Source organism: Callospermophilus lateralis, chromosome 8, assembly GCF_048772815.1.
Source record: "Callospermophilus lateralis isolate mCalLat2 chromosome 8, mCalLat2.hap1, whole genome shotgun sequence".
Taxonomy (NCBI): Eukaryota; Metazoa; Chordata; class Mammalia; order Rodentia; family Sciuridae; genus Callospermophilus; species Callospermophilus lateralis.
The window spans coordinates 32,473,370-32,492,541 of NC_135312.1; the positions used below are offsets into that span (position 1 = coordinate 32,473,370).

General features: G+C 35.5%; 1 protein-coding gene and 1 non-coding gene across 3 annotated transcripts in view; both read left to right on the forward strand.

The window, feature by feature from the left end:
* Slc30a9 (solute carrier family 30 member 9) overlaps nucleotides 1–19,172 on the forward strand; it is an 89,442-nt gene that overhangs the window by 25,461 nt on the left and 44,809 nt on the right. For both annotated transcript variants that reach the window (XM_076864588.2, XM_076864589.2), the window contains exons 6-7: nucleotides 272–354; nucleotides 16,538–16,596. In XM_076864588.2, the coding sequence (XP_076720703.1) occupies nucleotides 272–354; nucleotides 16,538–16,596 (142 nt within the window). The remainder of the gene's footprint in view (nucleotides 1–271; nucleotides 355–16,537; nucleotides 16,597–19,172) is intronic.
* Nucleotides 5,252–5,389, forward strand: LOC143406597 (U11 spliceosomal RNA). Its single transcript, XR_013092240.1, has one exon. It is a non-coding gene; the product is annotated as a U11 spliceosomal RNA (small nuclear RNA).

The following is a 19,172-nucleotide window of genomic DNA, read 5'->3' on the forward strand; positions in this document are numbered from 1 at the left end:
ACATATTTTGGAATAGAATTTTATATTTCCTAAATTTTTACTAGTATGTACTAGTTACCTAAATATATGACAGAATTTATAAAAAAAAATTTGTTGTTGAGGTTACTCTTATTGTTTAGATTTAATTAGAAAAGTTCCTTAAGTGTGTATTTTTCCAAAAAGACCTTATGCATTGTTGAAAGATTCTCATATTGTTGATTTAGATTTAAATATAATTACAATAAAGTCCTTAAAGTAGTTCATTGGTGATGACAGTGTTTTTATGTAACAGATCCTTGGAAGTTTGGGGAAGCCCTGAAGCTCTTGCCAGAGAGAAGAAACTGCGTAAGGAAGCAGAAATCGAATATAGAGAACGTAAGTATATTCAACTTAAAGCTAAGTTAATTAAAAAGTAATTTGGGGGGCTGAGGTTGTAACTAGTGTTAGAGTGTTTGCCTAGCACATGTGAGGCACTGAGTTCAATCCTCATCACCACAGAAAAATAAATGAATAAAATAAAGGAATTGTATCCCTCTATAATGAAAAATATATATTTTTTTAAAAAGTAATTTGTTAGTAAGAATCATGTTTGTGATAACTCTACACTCTTTAGTGCTGGTATATCCTGTGTCTTTGGCTTTTTTGGTTCCAGCAAACACCTGTTTTCCTTTTGGGTTTTAATTTATGAAAAACTGGATCTATTTTTTTTTCTTGATAGCTTTTTGAAGATGATGAGAGGAAGAGAAGCCACAGTTTGTGGTTTTCATAAGTTAAAGGACTGTTTGTTAAAACTTATTTGATTTAAAGATTATACTTGTGATAGAAGTAACAGAATAGAAGATACTTGCTTTCTTACAGAAAGGTCTATTAACTCAACTCCACATTAATTAATTCATTCAGTAGATATTTATTAAACACCTGCTGAGAGCCATAGCTAAGTAGGTACGACACATGGCAATTTCCTTGTCAGACTACCCCATGTTGCTTAGAGGAAGGACTCTCCATTGTGGACCCAGGTCATTTGCAGTGACTTTGCATGAATCAAGGTTTAGGGCGGATTGGGGGTTTAGGGCAGTTCCAGGTTTAAGGTGATTTCTGCTGGGAATAGGGCATATCCTGCTGCCTCAGGCGCCTTGAGTTCCAGTTGAGTTCTCCCGGGATTCAGAGAGTATTTGGGATTCAGAGTCCGTGGAGAATGTGTATTTCCCCAGAACATGTGTGTAGAGTGCCAGTGGATTTTCCCCAGAACGTGCTTATAGAGTGCCGGTGTGAGTTCGGGAATAAAGAATTGCTGTTTGAATCTACAAGGCTGTGGTGGCTCGTGATTTTGTGCCCAGCCAGACTGCGGCAAACACCCACAAGAAGCTGTGCTTGGTGCTTGAGACACAATTACAGATAAGACTCTGAGGTTACTTAACAATGTAGTAGTTTAGTAACAAAATAACTTTAGAGTTTAGATTTAGGATAAGGTAAAATATGTCTTAGAGAATTGATTAATTTACATAAATATGTATTATTAACGATAAAAGGGACACAAGTATGATTAAAAATGAATAAAGAAACAGAATAAGATGACTCCTTTCATTTTCTATAATATTCTTTTATTTTCCTGCCTAGAGATGACTGTTGTTGACAGTTTGGTGTATATCTATTTCTATTGCATTTTTAAATTTATATATACATATGCTTGTGCATTTTATTCTTTATAGATGTCAGTGTAATAATTATTTTTCTATATTTAGAAATATATATTATTTATCTTTAAAAAGCTGAGTGGGATTCATGTTTTACAATTTTTTTTTTTTTAACTTTATAAAGAAGGCATTGGTGGCCAGGTATGGTGGTGCATGTTTGTAATCACAGTGGCAACTTTTGTTTTTTTAATATGTTTTTAGTTGTAGATGGGCACAATACCTTTATTTATTTATTTTTATGTGGTACTGAGGATCAAACCTAGTGCCCTAACCCAGTGCCTCATACAAGTGCTGTCCTAGGCAAGTGCTGTCCCACTGAGCCCCAGCCCCAGCCCCATCCTAACTTATCAAGATCCTATCTTAAAATAAAAAGGGGGGTGTGGAGGATGCTGGGGACATGGCTCAGTGGTTAAGCATCCCTAGCTAAATTCAATCCCTGGTACCAAAAAGAAAAAAAGAATATGAATACATTGGTGAATTATTGAATGTCATCTGACTTTTTCCATTTTTTTTTTCTTTTTTGTGGTGCTGGGAATTGAACCCAGTGTCTTGCACGTGCTAGGCAAGAGCACTACCACTTGAGCTATATCCCTAGCCCATCTATCTCCCCCAACTTCTACTTTCTTTTTTTTACACATGAGACTATTGTGAATATTTATATAGAACTGTTAATAACAGAATTTTAGGGTCAAATTTCATATGGAAATTTTAAAATTTGATTGATCCTGAAGAATTATTCTTGAGTTTACATCACACTCATAGAGTATGAGGGTGCCTATTGTACCCTTGTCAATGCTACGTACTAACAGTATTTTAACTTTGTGTGCATTGATTGGTAGCAGATGACACTTGTTTAATTTTGAATTTCTCTGGTTACTATTGAGATTGATTATCTTTTAATCTGTTTACATTTTCTTTTCACTTATCTGTTAGATTGTGTGTCTTTTAAAAATCTTTTTAGCGAGCTTTGGTGGCTTTTAACACAGTTATAAATGTTCTAAATATGAAACATTCTGACTTCAAAATTTGTTTTGCCTTTTACTTTTTAGTGGGGAAATTTCAAATATATTCAGAATTATAGAGGAAAGTATAGTGATCCTTCAAGTATTAATAACCTAGCTTTACAGTTATCAACACATGGCCAACTTGGTTTCTCTCTTATGAGCCCTCATCTTACTAGATTACTTTCAGATCAGTTCCAGAAACTGTATCTTTTCATCTGTAAATATTTCAGTATATAACTCTAAAGGTCAGGGTGTTTGTTTTAGTCACTTTGTGTGATGGCAATGGTTGAACTGTTTTACAAAGGTTACCCACTGCTTGCTAACCTGTCAGTCTTAATAATCCTCTCAGTTGGTCCTTGGTTGAAGTTCCAAGGTACTCTCATATAGCTTTAATTCTGTCAAAGAAAGTGAGTGACCTTCTGCAGCTGATTTCTTTTCTTGTCAAAATGAAAACATTTATATATCTTTTTAGCCAATCCAGTTGGGAGGAATAAGGAGTATATGTGAGATACTTGTGGACTGGAATATGTAGTAGTCATTTATCTACATATTGAATGTAGATTTTCTTGCAAAATCCAAAAGTATCAAAGGAGTAAATGAATTCTAGTATCTAAGAGCTTTTGGTGTTTCAGAAGAAGCAAACAGTTGTTGACTACCATAGGTATGCTACACCTAACAGTCACAGAAGTGGAACACTTAATTTCAGTGGAAGAAATACATATTGGGGTCAGATAGCACCCGAAATTTTGATATAATCTTCAGTTATTGGGATTTTTTAAATAGGTACTCTTGATACTGGTAGGGTGTCTAGTAGGGGGTTCAGGTTCTTGGCATCCTGGACAAAGAATTGAGCAAGTCTGCAGAAGTAACAGGCAGGGCCTGTATTTTGTGAAAGTGAAAGTTAATATTCATTAGAGTGAGTGGAGTGGGCTCAGCTGAAGAGACTGGCTCAAGACCCCAATATTTGGGCAAGCCTTGTCTTATATCCTGAGTTGTGCTTCTATGTCCTCTCCATACAGACCTGGTTGAAGTACTTGTCCCATTTGTTCCCTTTGGTTACTTTATTTTCACCTAATTAGAATACAGAACCTGTTGCAGGAATTGCCATTGGCAGTAAACCCTTACTGGCAGGGAGTTGTTGTGGTAATGGGATGTATCTTAAACAGGGTCATGATGACTCATTGGGTCTTATACTCCAGTCAGCATTTTTTCTTGTGCCCCCATCTCCACCATCTTGACATCCCTTAACTCCTACCTCAATACTGAGCTAATATGGGATATGATCAAATGTTGTTTGATGTGGGAACAGCATCAATAATTGTTTAAAAAACAAGGCAAATAAATTATTTTGAGTGGATTCCTTGTCTCTTGATAAGTTGACAGATGTTACAGATGGTTACAGGTACTGCTTAGTCTTTGTTATTATCTTTGTTATTTAAGAAGTCAATACTAAGTCACTGCATCTGAAGAATTATCTTTATGAATTATTTTTATGGAACTATAGACATTACTATTTTAAAAGATGTTAAAATACCAATTCTGTAAACCTGAAGTAGAATGTGCCAAGATGTGTATAGCTGATTTTGATAAAAGTCTGTGTGGAGCAAGAAAAGCCTTAGTTGAACCAATTTACATTTATCACTAGGTTTGCATAAAGTATTTGTCATTAGTATGTACTTTGCAGAAAATACCTAAATCTTTCATTTGTTATTAGGCCAGCAGTATCAACTGTGAATTTCATTCACTCTTGTGATCTTAGCTATTGTCACTCTTCTGTGAATTTTTCATCACATTAGCTCATTATTCTTATTTACCCCTACCCTTGTCATTTCAGTGGTTTGTCAGATTAACCTCAAGTTTTTGATTTTGGGATTAAATATTCAAGATTGAAATTTTTCTAAATAAGAAAGCCCACACAAAAGAAAATAAAAGAAAGCCCATGGGGCTGGGGTTGTGGCTCAGTGGTAGAGCGAGACCCTGGGTTCGATCCTCAGCACACATAAAAATAAATACGTGAAATAAAGGTATTGTTTCCAACTACAACTAAAAAATAAATATTAAAAAAAGATAAAGAAAAAAGAAAGCCCACCCATTCGTCACTATTACCAATCACTGAATAACTTTGAAAATTAGCCTTGCAACAGTCTTGAGATTTCTTAATGCATTCATTGTAAATGCATTAAGGTAAAACAATTCTTAAATATGAAACTTATTTGTTAATAAAGTCATTTCACAACCGATTCATTGTTTAAATTATATGTAATGTTAAGCTGCTTTATGGACTTCTGTACTGTTTAAAGCTAAACAAAAGAAATGTGTAGTGGTTAAAATTTCCAAGCCCAACCTATAGTTCCAGAAATGTTTTTCAGTTTTTATTTGTTGCAAGTGCAAAGGAGATTTCCATATTTCAGAATCCACTGAACTGTGCATTTGAAGAGCTTCCACGTAACCTTTAATTGGAAATGATTGAACTGCTGTATAATGACATGCTAAAAGGCAAATATCAAAGAATTTAATAAAATTCTATAAGTGCTTTCAAAGCAGTGAATATGCTCATTTAAAACCATATGCTTTAAAAAAGGCTTCTGTCATGATTGGAACATGTAAGGCAACTCTCTTCCTTATGCAAAATCCACATCAAGAGATTTTGGAAGCATAATATTTTGGTAGGTGAGCAGCTGGTGATTGTTGATTAAAAAATTTTATGCTTATGGATTGATAGTAGTATTTTTTCATGTATGAAATATATAAAATCTCAGATCATTATTACACATTAGCATTTGCAACCAATTTGGGTGATAAAGAACTGAAAAGGAGAACTAACTTTTTTTTTCCTTTTTGGTGCTGTGGATCAAAAAGCGTGCTATGTGCTTTGTGCATGATAAGCATGTGCTTTACCACTGAGCTATATATATAGCTCTATATACATTAACTTTTTAAATCTCAGTTAAGTAAAATGTTATCTCACTCCCATCCCATTAATAGACCTTGTATTACCAAAAAAAAAAAAAAAATTGTACTCATATATATTTATTTTAAATTTTTGTCAAAAAATTAGTGGAGGGACTGGGTTGTGGCTTAGTGGTAGAGCATTTGCCTACCATGTGTGAGGCACTGGGTTCATTTCCTGGCACCACATAAAAATAAGCAAAATAAAATAAAGGTTAAAAAAATCAAGCATTTATTTTAAAAAATTAGTGGAAATTTATTTTTCTTTTTCTGTAATTATCTTTATAGTATCCTTTACATTGTCTCTTTTTTATATAACTTTGTTTGTTTGTTTTTATGTGGTGTTGAGGATCAAACCCAGGGTCTCACTTATACTAGGCAAGCACTCTACCACTGAACTATAACCCCAGCGCCTTACATTGCCTCTTGGCCTCCAGAGCACAAAATATTTGCTATAGATCCCTTTATAGAAAAAAGTTTACCTACTCCATTTAAATAGTTTCCTTAGAATTCTAGCCCACTTTGTTTTTGTGCTTTTGAAGGAGTAACTTGACAAGAGGATAAAATTGGAAGGTCCAAAGAATATTTAGGAGGATTCTACATTCTTTGACTACATTTCTGCATAGAATTGAGGCTTCAAAAATGACAATATTTCCTTCCCCAGATGACCTGGCAGAATTTCTAAGTGGAAATTATGAAATAATTATGATACGATTAGTAACATCAGAAAAAAAGGTACATCTCTAGCAATTGGAGAACTGCAAATTAAAACTTCACTGAAATTCCATCTTGATAATTCAATTATCAAGAAGACAAATAACAATAAATGTTGGTGAGGATGTGGGGGAAAAGGTTCACTCATACGTTGCTGGTAGGAGTGTAAATTGGTGCATCCACTCTGGAAAGCAGTATGGAGAGTCCTCAGAAAACTTGAAATGGAACCACCATTGGACCCAGTTATTCCACTCCTTGATATATACCTGAAGGACTTAAAATCAGCAACCTACAGCATCAGTTACGCAGCCACACCAGTGTTTATAGCAGGTCAATTCACAATAGCTAACCTATGGAACCAACCTTTGCCCTTCAATATATGAATGGATAGAGAAAATGTGGTATATAGACACAATGGAATATTGCTTCACCATAAAAAAGAATGACTTTCTTTTGCTGATAAATGTATGGAATTAATAGACTAACATGCTAAGTGAAATAAGCCAGTCCACAAAAATCAAAGGCTGAGCGCTCTCTCTGATATGTGGGTGTTAACACACAATAAGGATTGGGGGGAGAATAGAAGTTCATTGGATTGGACAAGGGGGAGTGAAGGGAAGGGAGAGGAGATGGGGAATAGAAAAGATAGTAGAATGAGTCAGACATAATTTTCATATGTTCGTATATGAATACATGACCAGTGAAACTCCACACCATGTATAACTTCAAGAATAGGAGCCTAATTAGAATAAGTTATACTCCACATATGTAAAATACATCAAAATACAATGTACTCTCATGTATCATATCTAAAAAGAACAAATTAAAAAATAAAATGAAATATAAAAAAAGGGGAAAAGTTTCTTGAGAATGTGGGAGTTTATTATCAAGAGAGGGGGACAATTAAACTGTAAGGAGATCAAGGAGAAGGAAAGAGAGATGGCATGTAAGGAAAAACAAAGTAGGCAAAGTAACAGTATTTGGATTGCTCCCTTGTTGGCCACTGGAAACCTCAGGTTGAGCTGTGAAGTCCTTTTGTTGTAACTCTTGTACCATCGCATCCTTACTTTCAGTTACAGTATGATATTGCAGGCTCATCTTTGTATATTTCCTGTCCCAGTTTAGGAATCACCCATTTCTAAAAGGAACCACTTTCACCTTTACAGGAGAATACAATTGAATTTTTTTTTTTTATTAATTGGAAAAGAATAAACTTACTGGGTATTTTTTTCCTTTGACTTTTATTTTTGTACTAAAAATACTGTTTCCTAATTTATTAACATAATTGTAATTATATTTGATTTATTCTAGAGTGTATATATACACCCAAAGAGTATAATACAGTTTCAAAATAATAGTAGTATTTCTTTCAGGGTGATTTAAGATTTTTGTATTTCTGTGTTTAGTTAGTATATATCCCACTAGAGATGTGTAGTCAGTTTTAAAGTCACTTGAAATTTCTCCTTTATATTAATATATTATCAATTAGATATAAAATTATGCTCATTTATTTCTTTTTGCTTGTGGTTTTTAGAGGCAATTTTATTTTTGTTTTATAATTGTGTAAAACACTTACATGGTTCCAGAGTCAAATCTACAAAGTAAAATATTATGGAGAAATTAAGCTTTATCCCTGTCCTGTCTACTTTATTTTCTCCCTATTACATAGGTAACCATGTTTAAAATTTAAATTTTTCAATAATTATTTTCACCTTTTTAAAAATAAAATGTATTACACACACACACACACACACACACACACACAGGTAAAGCATACTATAAATACTTTGTGCTCTTGCTTTTTTTCCTTGGCAGTAGTATGTCCCAGGGTGTAGAGACCTTTTTTATTTCTTTATTTGAAGTGCTGGGATTAAACTCAGGACCTTGCTCATGGTAGGCAGGTACTTATTCTACCACTGAGCTACATCCTTAGCCCATTTAAAATTTTTTTTCTTTTTCTTATTTAAAAATACCTTTATTTATCTATTTTTATGCTGTGCTGAGGATTGAACTTAGTGCCTCACATGTGCTAGGCAAGCGCTGTACCACTGAGCCACAACCTCAGCCCTTTTTCTTTTTTTTTTTTTTAATACTGGGGATTGAACTTAGAGGCGTTCCACCAAGCTACATAAGACAGCCCTAGCCCTTTTTAAATTAAAAAAAAAATAGTTATTTTTTAGTTGCAGTTGGATACAATGCCTTTATTTTATTTATTATTTTAAGTTTTATGTGGGGCTGAGGATTGAACCCAGAGCTTCACATGTACTAGGTAAGCACTCTACTGCTGAGCCACAACGCCAGTCCCCCTTTTTAAATTTTGAGACAGGGTCTCACTAAGTTGCTGAGGCCGGCCTTGAACTTGGAATCCTCCTGCCTCAGCCTCCCAAGTATCTGGCATTATAGGTATATAACACCATGTCTGGCTTCAAGATCTTTTAAATTCTCTATTTTGTGGATATATTATAATTAATTCACTTATTTCCCCATAGGTCCTTTCTAGTCCTTTACTATTAAAAGAATGATAACATAAATAGCCTTGTATTTATATTAAAAGTTATATTTAAAATACAAGGAGAGACTCAACATGGCGGCGGGCAGGGAGGCAGCGCTTTCAGTACCTCCTCAGCCACATGGACAGAGAGACACATCAGAATGTTCGGATTCTGCCTGCTGAGAAACTCCCAGCTAAATTCCGCTGAAGTAAGACCTAGGCAGGGAGTTTGGGATTATTGGAGGTGACAGCTTGCCACAGAGGGGTGAATCTCCGCCACCCTGCGCGGAGGTGCGGGCCACTGCTGTCTGGCGACCTGTGCAGAAGGAGGCATTTCAGCACTGCCGGATACCGTGTGCTGCGAAGAGACCCTTTGAAGAGGTTGCTAACCAAGCCTTTATGAAACAGCGGACTGACAACTGAACTGAGACTGGGAAAGACCAGAGACAGGCCAGACCCACCCCTCCCATCGGACACTCAGGCAAGGAGTCCGGGGCCCGCCATAGCAGAGAGCTGATGTCACCAGAGTTCGGTGGATGGGATCCCTTCCCAGTGGAATCGGCTTCAGCAGGTGTGTGAATCCCATCCCCACCAGATACATACAGCGGAAACCTCAAAAATCTCGCCCCAGAGCTCCGTGGGCGTGACTGTAGGGGCCGAGAAAAGCAGAAGGGACTCCTGACCCCCAACTCCCCTTACCACCAGCAGCAACACCCAAGGCCTTAGCCGCCAGCTCCCGGGGGCGTGGCCACCAAAGGAGTCCAGGCAATTTAAGCTGATGGTTCCCAGATCACCCGCTCCACAACCTTGGGGTCTGGGTGAATGGCAAACAGAGAGAGTGCTCAGTTGTTTGGGAAATAGGGCACTCAGGGGGGCTGCAAGTGTAACTGGATCTGTGGAAATCGCCTCCGGTGAGCGGGGCCTGGCTGGCTGGCAGGAGGAAGGGGGGGAGGGGCTGGAGAAGAGAAACAGCTCTGGACTAACAGGATTGGAGAGATGCCCAGTAGGGGAAGAGGAGCCCCCTTACAGGGATTGCTTCCGGCACATAGAGGGCAGAAGCTCAGCTCAGAGGGCACAGCTCCACCTACTGGAAGAGAAGAAAATAGAACTCTAAGACTTCATTTATCATTTTTTTTTCTTTTTCTTTTTTCTTTTTTTCCCTTTTCAATTTTTATTGTTCCTTCCATTCTCCTTTATTCTACCTATTTTTCTCTCCCTCTTTTTCTTTAAGGACTTCTTCCTTCCCCTTCCCCCTAATGTTCACCCCAAGCATTACAACTTTCATTACGGGTAATTTTCTAAATGCAAATAGGTGAATGTTCCAAGGCTGTCTATAGGGCTCCTGAGTACCTAGCTACTACCAAATACCCTGATCCATTTGCCTGTTAATATCCCCCTTCAGTAGAGCAATCTTCCAAGTTTCCAAGACGTACTAACCTTCATACCATCATAGCACCCAACCTAAACATAAGTCCTAAGACCAAACAACTGATCACTATATGCCTACAGAATCCGTAAGCCTTTTATGAAATGAATGAATCAGCTTTAAATTACAATAAAGCCCAACAGCTCTAGACATAGTCTCCCACCACAAAGGAGAGACCACAGAGATATACAAAACCAAAACAAACTTATAGGAGAAAACAGAAGCACAGCAGTTAAACAGAGTTGGAAAGTAACGTGAATACCATGAAAAAACAAGGGAAAAAAGGATTACAAACAATGCAGGACAACTTAAATTTACAGGAGAACCTAGAGGCATCAGAAAGATGGACAGAGAAAGAATTCAAGGCATACCTGACTCAGATGGAATGGAATCTTAGAGAAGTCATTAGACAGCAAGTACAAACAATGAAAGAATACTTTCAAAATGAATTACATAAGCAGATTCAAGAAGCAAAAAATCAACTCTACGAGGAGATAGAGATTTTAAAAAAAATCAAGCAGTAATCCTAGAAATGCAGGAAATCATAAACCAAATCAAAAACTCAAATTAGAATATTACAAGTAGACTAGATCAAATAGAAGTCAGAACATCAGGTAATGAAGACAAAGTTTATCAACTTGAAAATTCGAGTATAGTCAACGCAGAAAGGCTGGTAAGAAACCACGAGGAAAACATCCAAGAAATATGGGATGTCATAAAAAAACAAAACTTAAGAGTCATTGGGATAGAGGAAGGTATAGAGGTCCAAACCAAAGGAATGAGCAATCTGTTGAATGAAATAATTTTAGAAAACTTTCCAGACCTGAAAGATGGAATGGATTGCCAAATCCTGGAAGCCTACAGGACCCCAAACATACAAAACCATAATAGACCAACTCCAAGACACATTATTATGAAGATATCCAACATACAGAACAAGGAGAGAATATTAAAAGCTGTAAGAGAAAGGAGGCAGATTACATTCAGGGTAAACCAATTAGGGTAACGGCTGATTTTTCATCACAGACGTTGAAAGTGAGAAGATCCTGGAACAATGTATTTCAAACGCTGAAAAATAATGGATTCCACCCAAGAATATTGTATCCAGCAAAATTAATTTTTTATTTTATTTTTTTTCAGCGTTTGACAATGAAATTAAAATTTTTCACGATAAACAAAAGTTAAAAGAATTCACAGCCAGAAAACCAGCACTGCAAAGCATTTTGAGCAAAACACTACAAGAAGAGGAAATGAAAAACAGCACCCAAAACCAACAGTGGGAGGTAACTCAGTGAAGGGGGAAAAAATAATCAAAGAGGAAAAACAAGCCAAATTAAAATAAATAAATAAACATGACTGGAAGTACAAACCATATATCAATAGTAACACTAAACGTTAATGGCTTAAACTCACCAATCAAGTGACATAGGCTAGTAACTTGGATTAAAAAAACAGATCCAACAATATGCTGCCTTCAGGAAACTCACATGATAGGAAAAGACACACACAGGCTGAAGGTGAAAGGTTGGGAAAAATCATACCACTCACATGGCCCTCGGAAGCAAACAGGAGTGGCCATACTCATATAGAATAAAATCAACTTCAAACCTAAGTTAATCAAAAGAGATAAAGAAGGACACTATATACTGTTAAAAGGAACCATTCACCAACAAGACATAACAATTATCAATATGTATGCACCAAATAATGGTGCTGCAACGTTTATAAAACAAATTCTCCTCAAGTTCAAGAATCAAATAGACCACAACACAATAATTGTGGGTAACTTCAACACACCTCTCTCACCACTGGACAGATCCTTCAAACAAAAGTTGAATAAAGAAACTATGGAACTCAATAACAATCAATAACCTAGACTTAACCGACATATATAGAATATATCAACCATCATCAAGTGGATATACGTTTTGCTCAGCAGCACATGGATCCTTCTCAAAGATAGGCCATATATTATGCCATAGGGCAACCCTTAGTAAATATAAAGGTATGGAGATAATACCATGCATCTTATCTGATCATAATGGAATGAAACTGGAAATCAATGATAAAAGAAGGAAGGAAAAATCCTGCATCACCTGGAAAATGAACAGTATGTTACTGAATGATCAATGGGTTACAGAAGACATAAAGGAGGAAGTCAAAAATTCTTAGAGATAAATGAAAATACAGACACAACATATCAGAATCTATGGGACACAATGAAAGCAGTTTTTAGAGGGAAATTCATTGCCTGGAGTTCATTCCTCAAAAAAAAAAAAAAAAAAAAAAAAACGAAAAAAACCAACAAATAAATGAGCTCACACTTCATCTCAAAACCCTAGAAAAGGAAGAGCAAAACAACAGCAAATGTAGCAGAAGGCAAGAAATAATTAAAATCAGAGGGGAAATCAATGAATTTGAAACAAAAGAAATCATTGAAAAAATTGACAAAACTAAAAGATGGTTCTTCAAAAAAATAAATAAGATCCACAGACCCTTAGCCATGCTAACGAAGAGAAGAAGAGAGAGAACTCAAATTACTAACATACGGATGAAAAAGTCAATATCATAACAGACACTACAGAAATACAGAAGATAATTAGAAAGTATTTTGAAACCCTATATTCAATAAAATAGAAGATAGTGAAGATATCAATAAATTTCTTAAGTCATAAGATTTGCCTAGATTGAGTCAGGAAGGTACACACAATTTAAACAGACCAATAACAAAGGAGGAATTAGAAGAAGCCATCAAAAGACTACCAACTGAGAAAAGCCCTGGACCGGATGGGTATCCAGCGGAGTTTTACAAAAAAAGAATTAATACCAATACTTTTCAAGTTATTTCAGGAAATAGAAAAAGAAGGAGCTTTTCCAAATTCATTCTATGAGGCCAACATTACCCTGATCCTGAAACCAGACAAAGACACTTCAAAGAAAGAAAATTACAGACCAACGTCTCTAATGAACCTAGATGCAAAAATCCTCAATAAAATTCTGGTGAATCGGATACAAAAGCACATCAAAAAAATTGTGCACCACGATCAAGTAGGATTCATCCCTGGGATGCAAGACTGGTTCAATATACGGAAATCAATAAATGTTATTCACCACATCAATAGACTTAAAGATAAGAACCATATGATCATCTCGATAGATGCAGAAAAAGCATTCTCACCAACATTTATTGTTATTTGTATTCTTGATAACTGCCATCCTGACTGGCATGAGATGAAATCTTAGAGTAGTTTTGATTTGCATTTCTCAAATTACTAGAGATATTGAGCATATTTTTGTATATTTGTTGATCAATTTTATATCTTCTGAAAAGTGTCTGTTTAGCTCCTTAGCCCATTTATTGATTGGGTTGTTTGTTTTTTTGGTGTTAAGTTTTTTGAGTTCTTTATATATCCTGGAGATTAGTGCTCTATCTGACATGTGTGTGGCAAAAATCTGCTTCCAAAATGTAGGCTCTCTCTTCACCTTATTGATTGTTTCTTTTGCTGAGAATGTTTTTAGTTTGAATCCATTTCATTTATTGATTCTTGATTTTATTTCTTGTGCTTTAGGAGTCTTGTAAAGGAAATCAGGGCCTAATCTGATGTGAGGGAAGATTTGGGCCTACTTTTTCATCTATTACGCACAGGGTCTTTGGTCTAATTCCTAGGTCCGTGATCCACTTTGAAGTGAGTTTTGTGCATAGTGAGAGATAGGGGTTTAGTTTCATTTTGCTGCATATGGATTTACAGTTTTCCCAGCACCATTTGTTAAAGAGGCTATCTTTTCGCTAATGTATGTTTTTGGTGCTTTTGTGTAGTATGAGAAAACTGTATTTATTCTGTACCTTCTATTCTGTACCATTGGTCTACATGTCTATTTTGGTGCCAATACCACACCATTTTGTTACTATAGCTTTGTAGTATAGTTTAAGGTCTGGTATTATGATGCCTCCTGCTTCACTCTTCTTGCTAAGGATTGCTTTGGCTATGAATTTCATGATAGCTTTTTCTATTTCTATAAGGAATGACATTGGCATTTTAATTGGAATCCCATTGAATCTATATAGCACTTTGGGTAGTATGGACATTTTGACAATATTAATTTTGCCTATCTAAGAGCATGGGAGATCTTTCTAGCTTCTAAGGTCTTCTTCAGTTTCTTTCTTTAGTGTTCTGTAGTTTCATTGTAGAGGTCTTTCACCTCTTTTGTTAAATTGATTCCCAAAGTTTTTTCTTTTTTTTTTTTTTTTTTTTGAGGCTATTGTGAATGGGGTCGTTTTCCTAATTTCTCTTTCAGAGGATTCATCACTGATGTATAGAAATGCATTTGATATATAGATATTGATTTTATATTCTGCTACTTTGATGAATTCATTTATTCTGGAAGTTTTTGGATGGAGTTTTTTGGATCCTCAAAGTATAGGATTATGTCGTCAGCAAATAATGATAGTTTGAGTTTTTCTTTTCCTATTTGTATCCTTTTAATTTCTTTGGTGTAATTGCTCTGGCTAGAGTTTCAAGGACTGTGTTGAATAGAATTGGTGAAAAAGGGCATCCCTATCTTTTCCCCATTTTTAAAGGGAATGCTTCCAATTTTTTTCCATTGAGAATGATGTTGGCCTTGAATTTAGCATAGATAGCTTTTACAGTGTTGAGGTATGTTCCTACTATCCCTAGTTTTTATAGTGTTTTGAACATGAAAGGCTGCTGTATTTTGTAAAATGCTTTCTCTGTATCAATTGATATAATCATATGATTTTTGTCTTTAAGTCTATTAGTGTGATGAATTACATGTATTGATTTCCAAATGTTGAATCAACCTTGCATCCCTGGAATTAACCCCACTTGATCATGGTACACTATTTTTTAAATATGTTTTTGTATGTGATTTTCCAGAATTTTATTGAGAATTTTGCATCTATGTTCATCAGGGATATTGGTCTGAAATTTTCTTTCCTTCATGTGTCTCTGCTTGGTTTCAGTATCAGGATGATATAGCTTCATAGAATGAGTTTGGAAGGGTGCCTTCCTTTTCTATGTCATGGAACAATTTGAGAAATATTGGTATTAATTATTTCTTGTAGGTCTTGTAGAACTCAGCTGGGAATCTGTCTGGTCCCAGGCTTTTCTTGGTTGGTAGGCTTTTGATGACATCTTCTATTTTCTTGATTGAATTTGTTCTGCTTAAATTGTATATGCCCTCTTGGCTCAGTTTGGGTTGGTTATATGCCTCTAGAAATTTGTCAGTGTCTTTGATGTTTTCTATTTTACTGGAGTATAAATTCTCAAAATAGTTTCAAAATTGTCTTCTGTATTTCAATAGTGTCTATCCTTTTTCATCACAAATTTTATTGAGTTTTCTCTCTTCTTTTTGTTAGGGTGGCTAAAGATTTGTTGATTTTATTTATTTATTTTTCATAAAACCAGCTTCTAGTTTTGTCAGTTTTTTTTAATTGTTTCAGTTTCATTGATTTCCACCCTGATTTTAATTATTTCCTGTCTTCTACTACTTTGGGTGTTGGTTTGTTCTTTGCCAAGGACTTTTAGATGTAATCTCAGGTTGTTTATTTGTTGACTTTTTCTTCTTTTAATGAATGAGCTAAATGCGATGAACTTTCCTCTTAATACTGCTTTCATAGTGTTCCAGAGATTTTGATAAGAATTTTTTTATCTCCTTCCTGATGTCTTCTGTTATCCATGTGTCATTCAATAGCATATTATTTAGTCTCCAGGTGTTAAGAGTAGCTTCTATTTTTTATTTTATCATTGGTTTCTAATTTCATTCCATTGTGGTCAAATAGAAAATAGTGTCTCTATTTTTTTGTATTTGCTAAGACTTGCTTTGTGGCATAACTTTTTAAGTTTTTGAGGAACATCCATATTTTCCAGAGGGATGTTTTATATTCCCACCAACAATGCCTAAGGATTTCAGGTTCTGGGTATTCTAGCCAGAACTTGTTTCCTATTGTTGTTTCGATTATAGCCATCCTATTAGATATAAAGTGATCTCTCATTGTGTTTTCATTGTATATCTCTGATGTTTGGTGATGTTGAATATTTTTTCATCTTTTTGTTAGTTTGTTTGTATGTCATCCTTGGAGAAATGTCTGTTATTCCATTGTCCAATTTTTAATCAGGTTGCAAATTCCAATTTCTTATGATAACTTGATATTATTGCCAGCAGCTAGTAGAGCATATTTAACATAGTTAAGTAGTTAGTTGTGTTAATCTAAACTGGTAAGAATATGTATGACCTAAATTTATTTTCTTAATTCCTTCAGGGCTGTTTAGAAATCAAAAGATATTAAAAGAATATAGAGATTTCTTGGGAAACACCAAGGTAAGGATATTTTTCCAATGTATATATGTGTGTATTACACAGTAGAATACTAATTTTAGTCCATTATGAAGTTTTAGCATGTCTGTAATCTTAATCCAAGACTTTCTTGAGCACATTGTAATTTAATAAGTATTCCTTTCTGGCTAATTTTCTTGAACTTAAAAAAAAAAAAAAAAAACTAAATTTGGACATAAGTTTTCTAAGCATGCAGATGTAGACAAAAGCGACTTTATTTTCCCAGTTAGTAACAAGATTTATATCTCTCATATACGTCCTTAATTTCTTTTGTCTATTTTTCTACCCCTAACTCTGGTTGAACAGTCAGACTGTTAACTCTCTCAGTTTGCCCAAGAATCTCAATCCTTGGAGGAGAAAATTACTCAGCCAATTTGATTGTTCTTTCTTTATTGTTTGACTATGCAAAATCAGTGGATCTCAATATTATTTAACAATCTTACTAAACTTTCATAGTACATTCATTCTTCTGCTCTGTGAAATACCTACTGCATACCTTTTTCTCTCTTCTCAAACTCTCTATAGCCTCACTCTTCACTCTTAAGCTTTTGACCTGCTGAAAAACAGATGTACCGATGATCTGACTTAAAATGGTTCCGTTTATAATTTTTTGATTTTTATGATGGTGTAGAAGCATACCTGTATGATTTCTCTCTTTCAGTACCTTATTCAGTGAATTTTATGAGATATGCAGAACTTCATTATAAAATAGGCCTTGTGTTAGATGATTTTGCTCAACTGTGTGCTAACACATTAAGGTGGGCTAGGCTAAGCAGTGATGTCAGTAGGGTAGGTGTGTCAAATGCATTTTCAACTTATTTTATGCTTTTCAGTGGGTTTATCAGGAATTAACCCCATCATAAATCAAAGATCATCTGAAAATTAATAAAAATATATCATTTTTTAAACTGGGGATTTAACCCAGGGGGATTCTATCCTGAGCTATACCCACAGATAATTTTTATTTTGTAAAAGTGTCTTGCCCAATTGCTGAAGCTGGTCTTGAACTTGCAATCCTCCTGCCTCTGCCTTCTGAGTTGCTGAGGTTTGTGCCATCACACCCAGTAAAGTACCTCACTTTTTCATCACAAAATTTACTGACTTATCTATACCCTTGTCAAAATACCAAGCTTTCTTTCCTACTAGAAGTAAGTAATATTGGGACTAATATAGGAAGTTTGCCTTTCTTATCCCACCTCTTCCTTTCTCCTGAACTCAATCTAATTGGACTCTTTGCCCATCACTCCACCAAAATGGCTTTTCCCAAGTCTTTGAGATGCCAAGCAGTCTGTGCCCAGAGCTCACTTTCTATTTAAATTTAGCTGGAAGGGATCTCCTGTCAAGAAGTTAATGCCATATCTGGGGAAAAGGCTGCATATGCAAATTGTCTTCCTTCTTAATGGCATTTGAGACACTGCTCCCGTTTTGCAAAGTTTACAGTTTAACAATGATGACAATTAAACCCTGTTTTTCTGGCACCCCAGTGATGCAATGAGGGTATAGATTTTCTTTAGTAGTAGAGCCTTTGTGTGTCTATGAGCCAGCATTGTCATTCCTGTGCTGCAAGGGCTGCTGCCACTGCCTCTCTGCTGTGGAATAAATAATTTAAGCAAGAGACACCTGCCTCCTGGGAAGTGACTTATATCCTTATGCCTGTTTCACATGAACTATCATCCTCACCATATTTTTTTTAAAGTAGCTATTGACTTTTGTGTCACCAGAGGTCTTTTGAAGACTTAATATGCCTCAGTATTTGAAAACGCCAGGTTTTGAATAGAATTCATTTCAGTTATACCCCCCACACCTTTGAGTGTGGTAAGTGGATAAAATTAGTACACCAATTCCCTCAGTGGTTCCCCTGTTCCTTTTAAAGGAACGTTCACTCTCACACTAAGGTTGTTGCTTTCCTACACTAGAACATATAAGGCTAGTTCTGTTTGTTAGGATTAAATATCTCTTTATTTTTTTATTTCTGCCCCAGATACTTCTTTTTCCATTATATTATTCTTTGTCTCACAGTAATTTCAAGAATAAGATATATGAAGTCACAATGTTCTGGGTCTGCCAAAAGCATTCTCGTACCAAAACAATAGCTAACCCTCTGATAATCCAGTTGTCTATTGTCCATTTAAAACATTTTCTTTTCTTTTCTATTTTTTTTTTTTTTTTGGTGTCAATGATTGAACCCAGGGACACTTAACCATTGAGCCACAGCCCTTTTTTAATATTTTATTTAGAGACAGGGTGTCTCATTAAGTTGCTTAGAGCCTCACTAAGTGGCTGAGGCTGAATTTGAACTTGGCAGTCCTCCTGCTTCAGCCTCCCAAGCCACTGGGACTACCAGGATATGCCACTGTGTCTTGCTCATTTTCCCTTTAATATGTTCTACTTTCTTGTGCTTTCCCTTAGAATCCTAATTCTGTGAGTTTCTTAAGTTAGTCCTTTAGAACACTGGAAGTACATTTATCTCCAGCTTAAATGAGTAAGTGCCACTTTTCCTGTTAGTCCTCTCTGAAATCTGTCCTAATTTTCTATACTTGTCTCAATCCAAAAGAAACTTG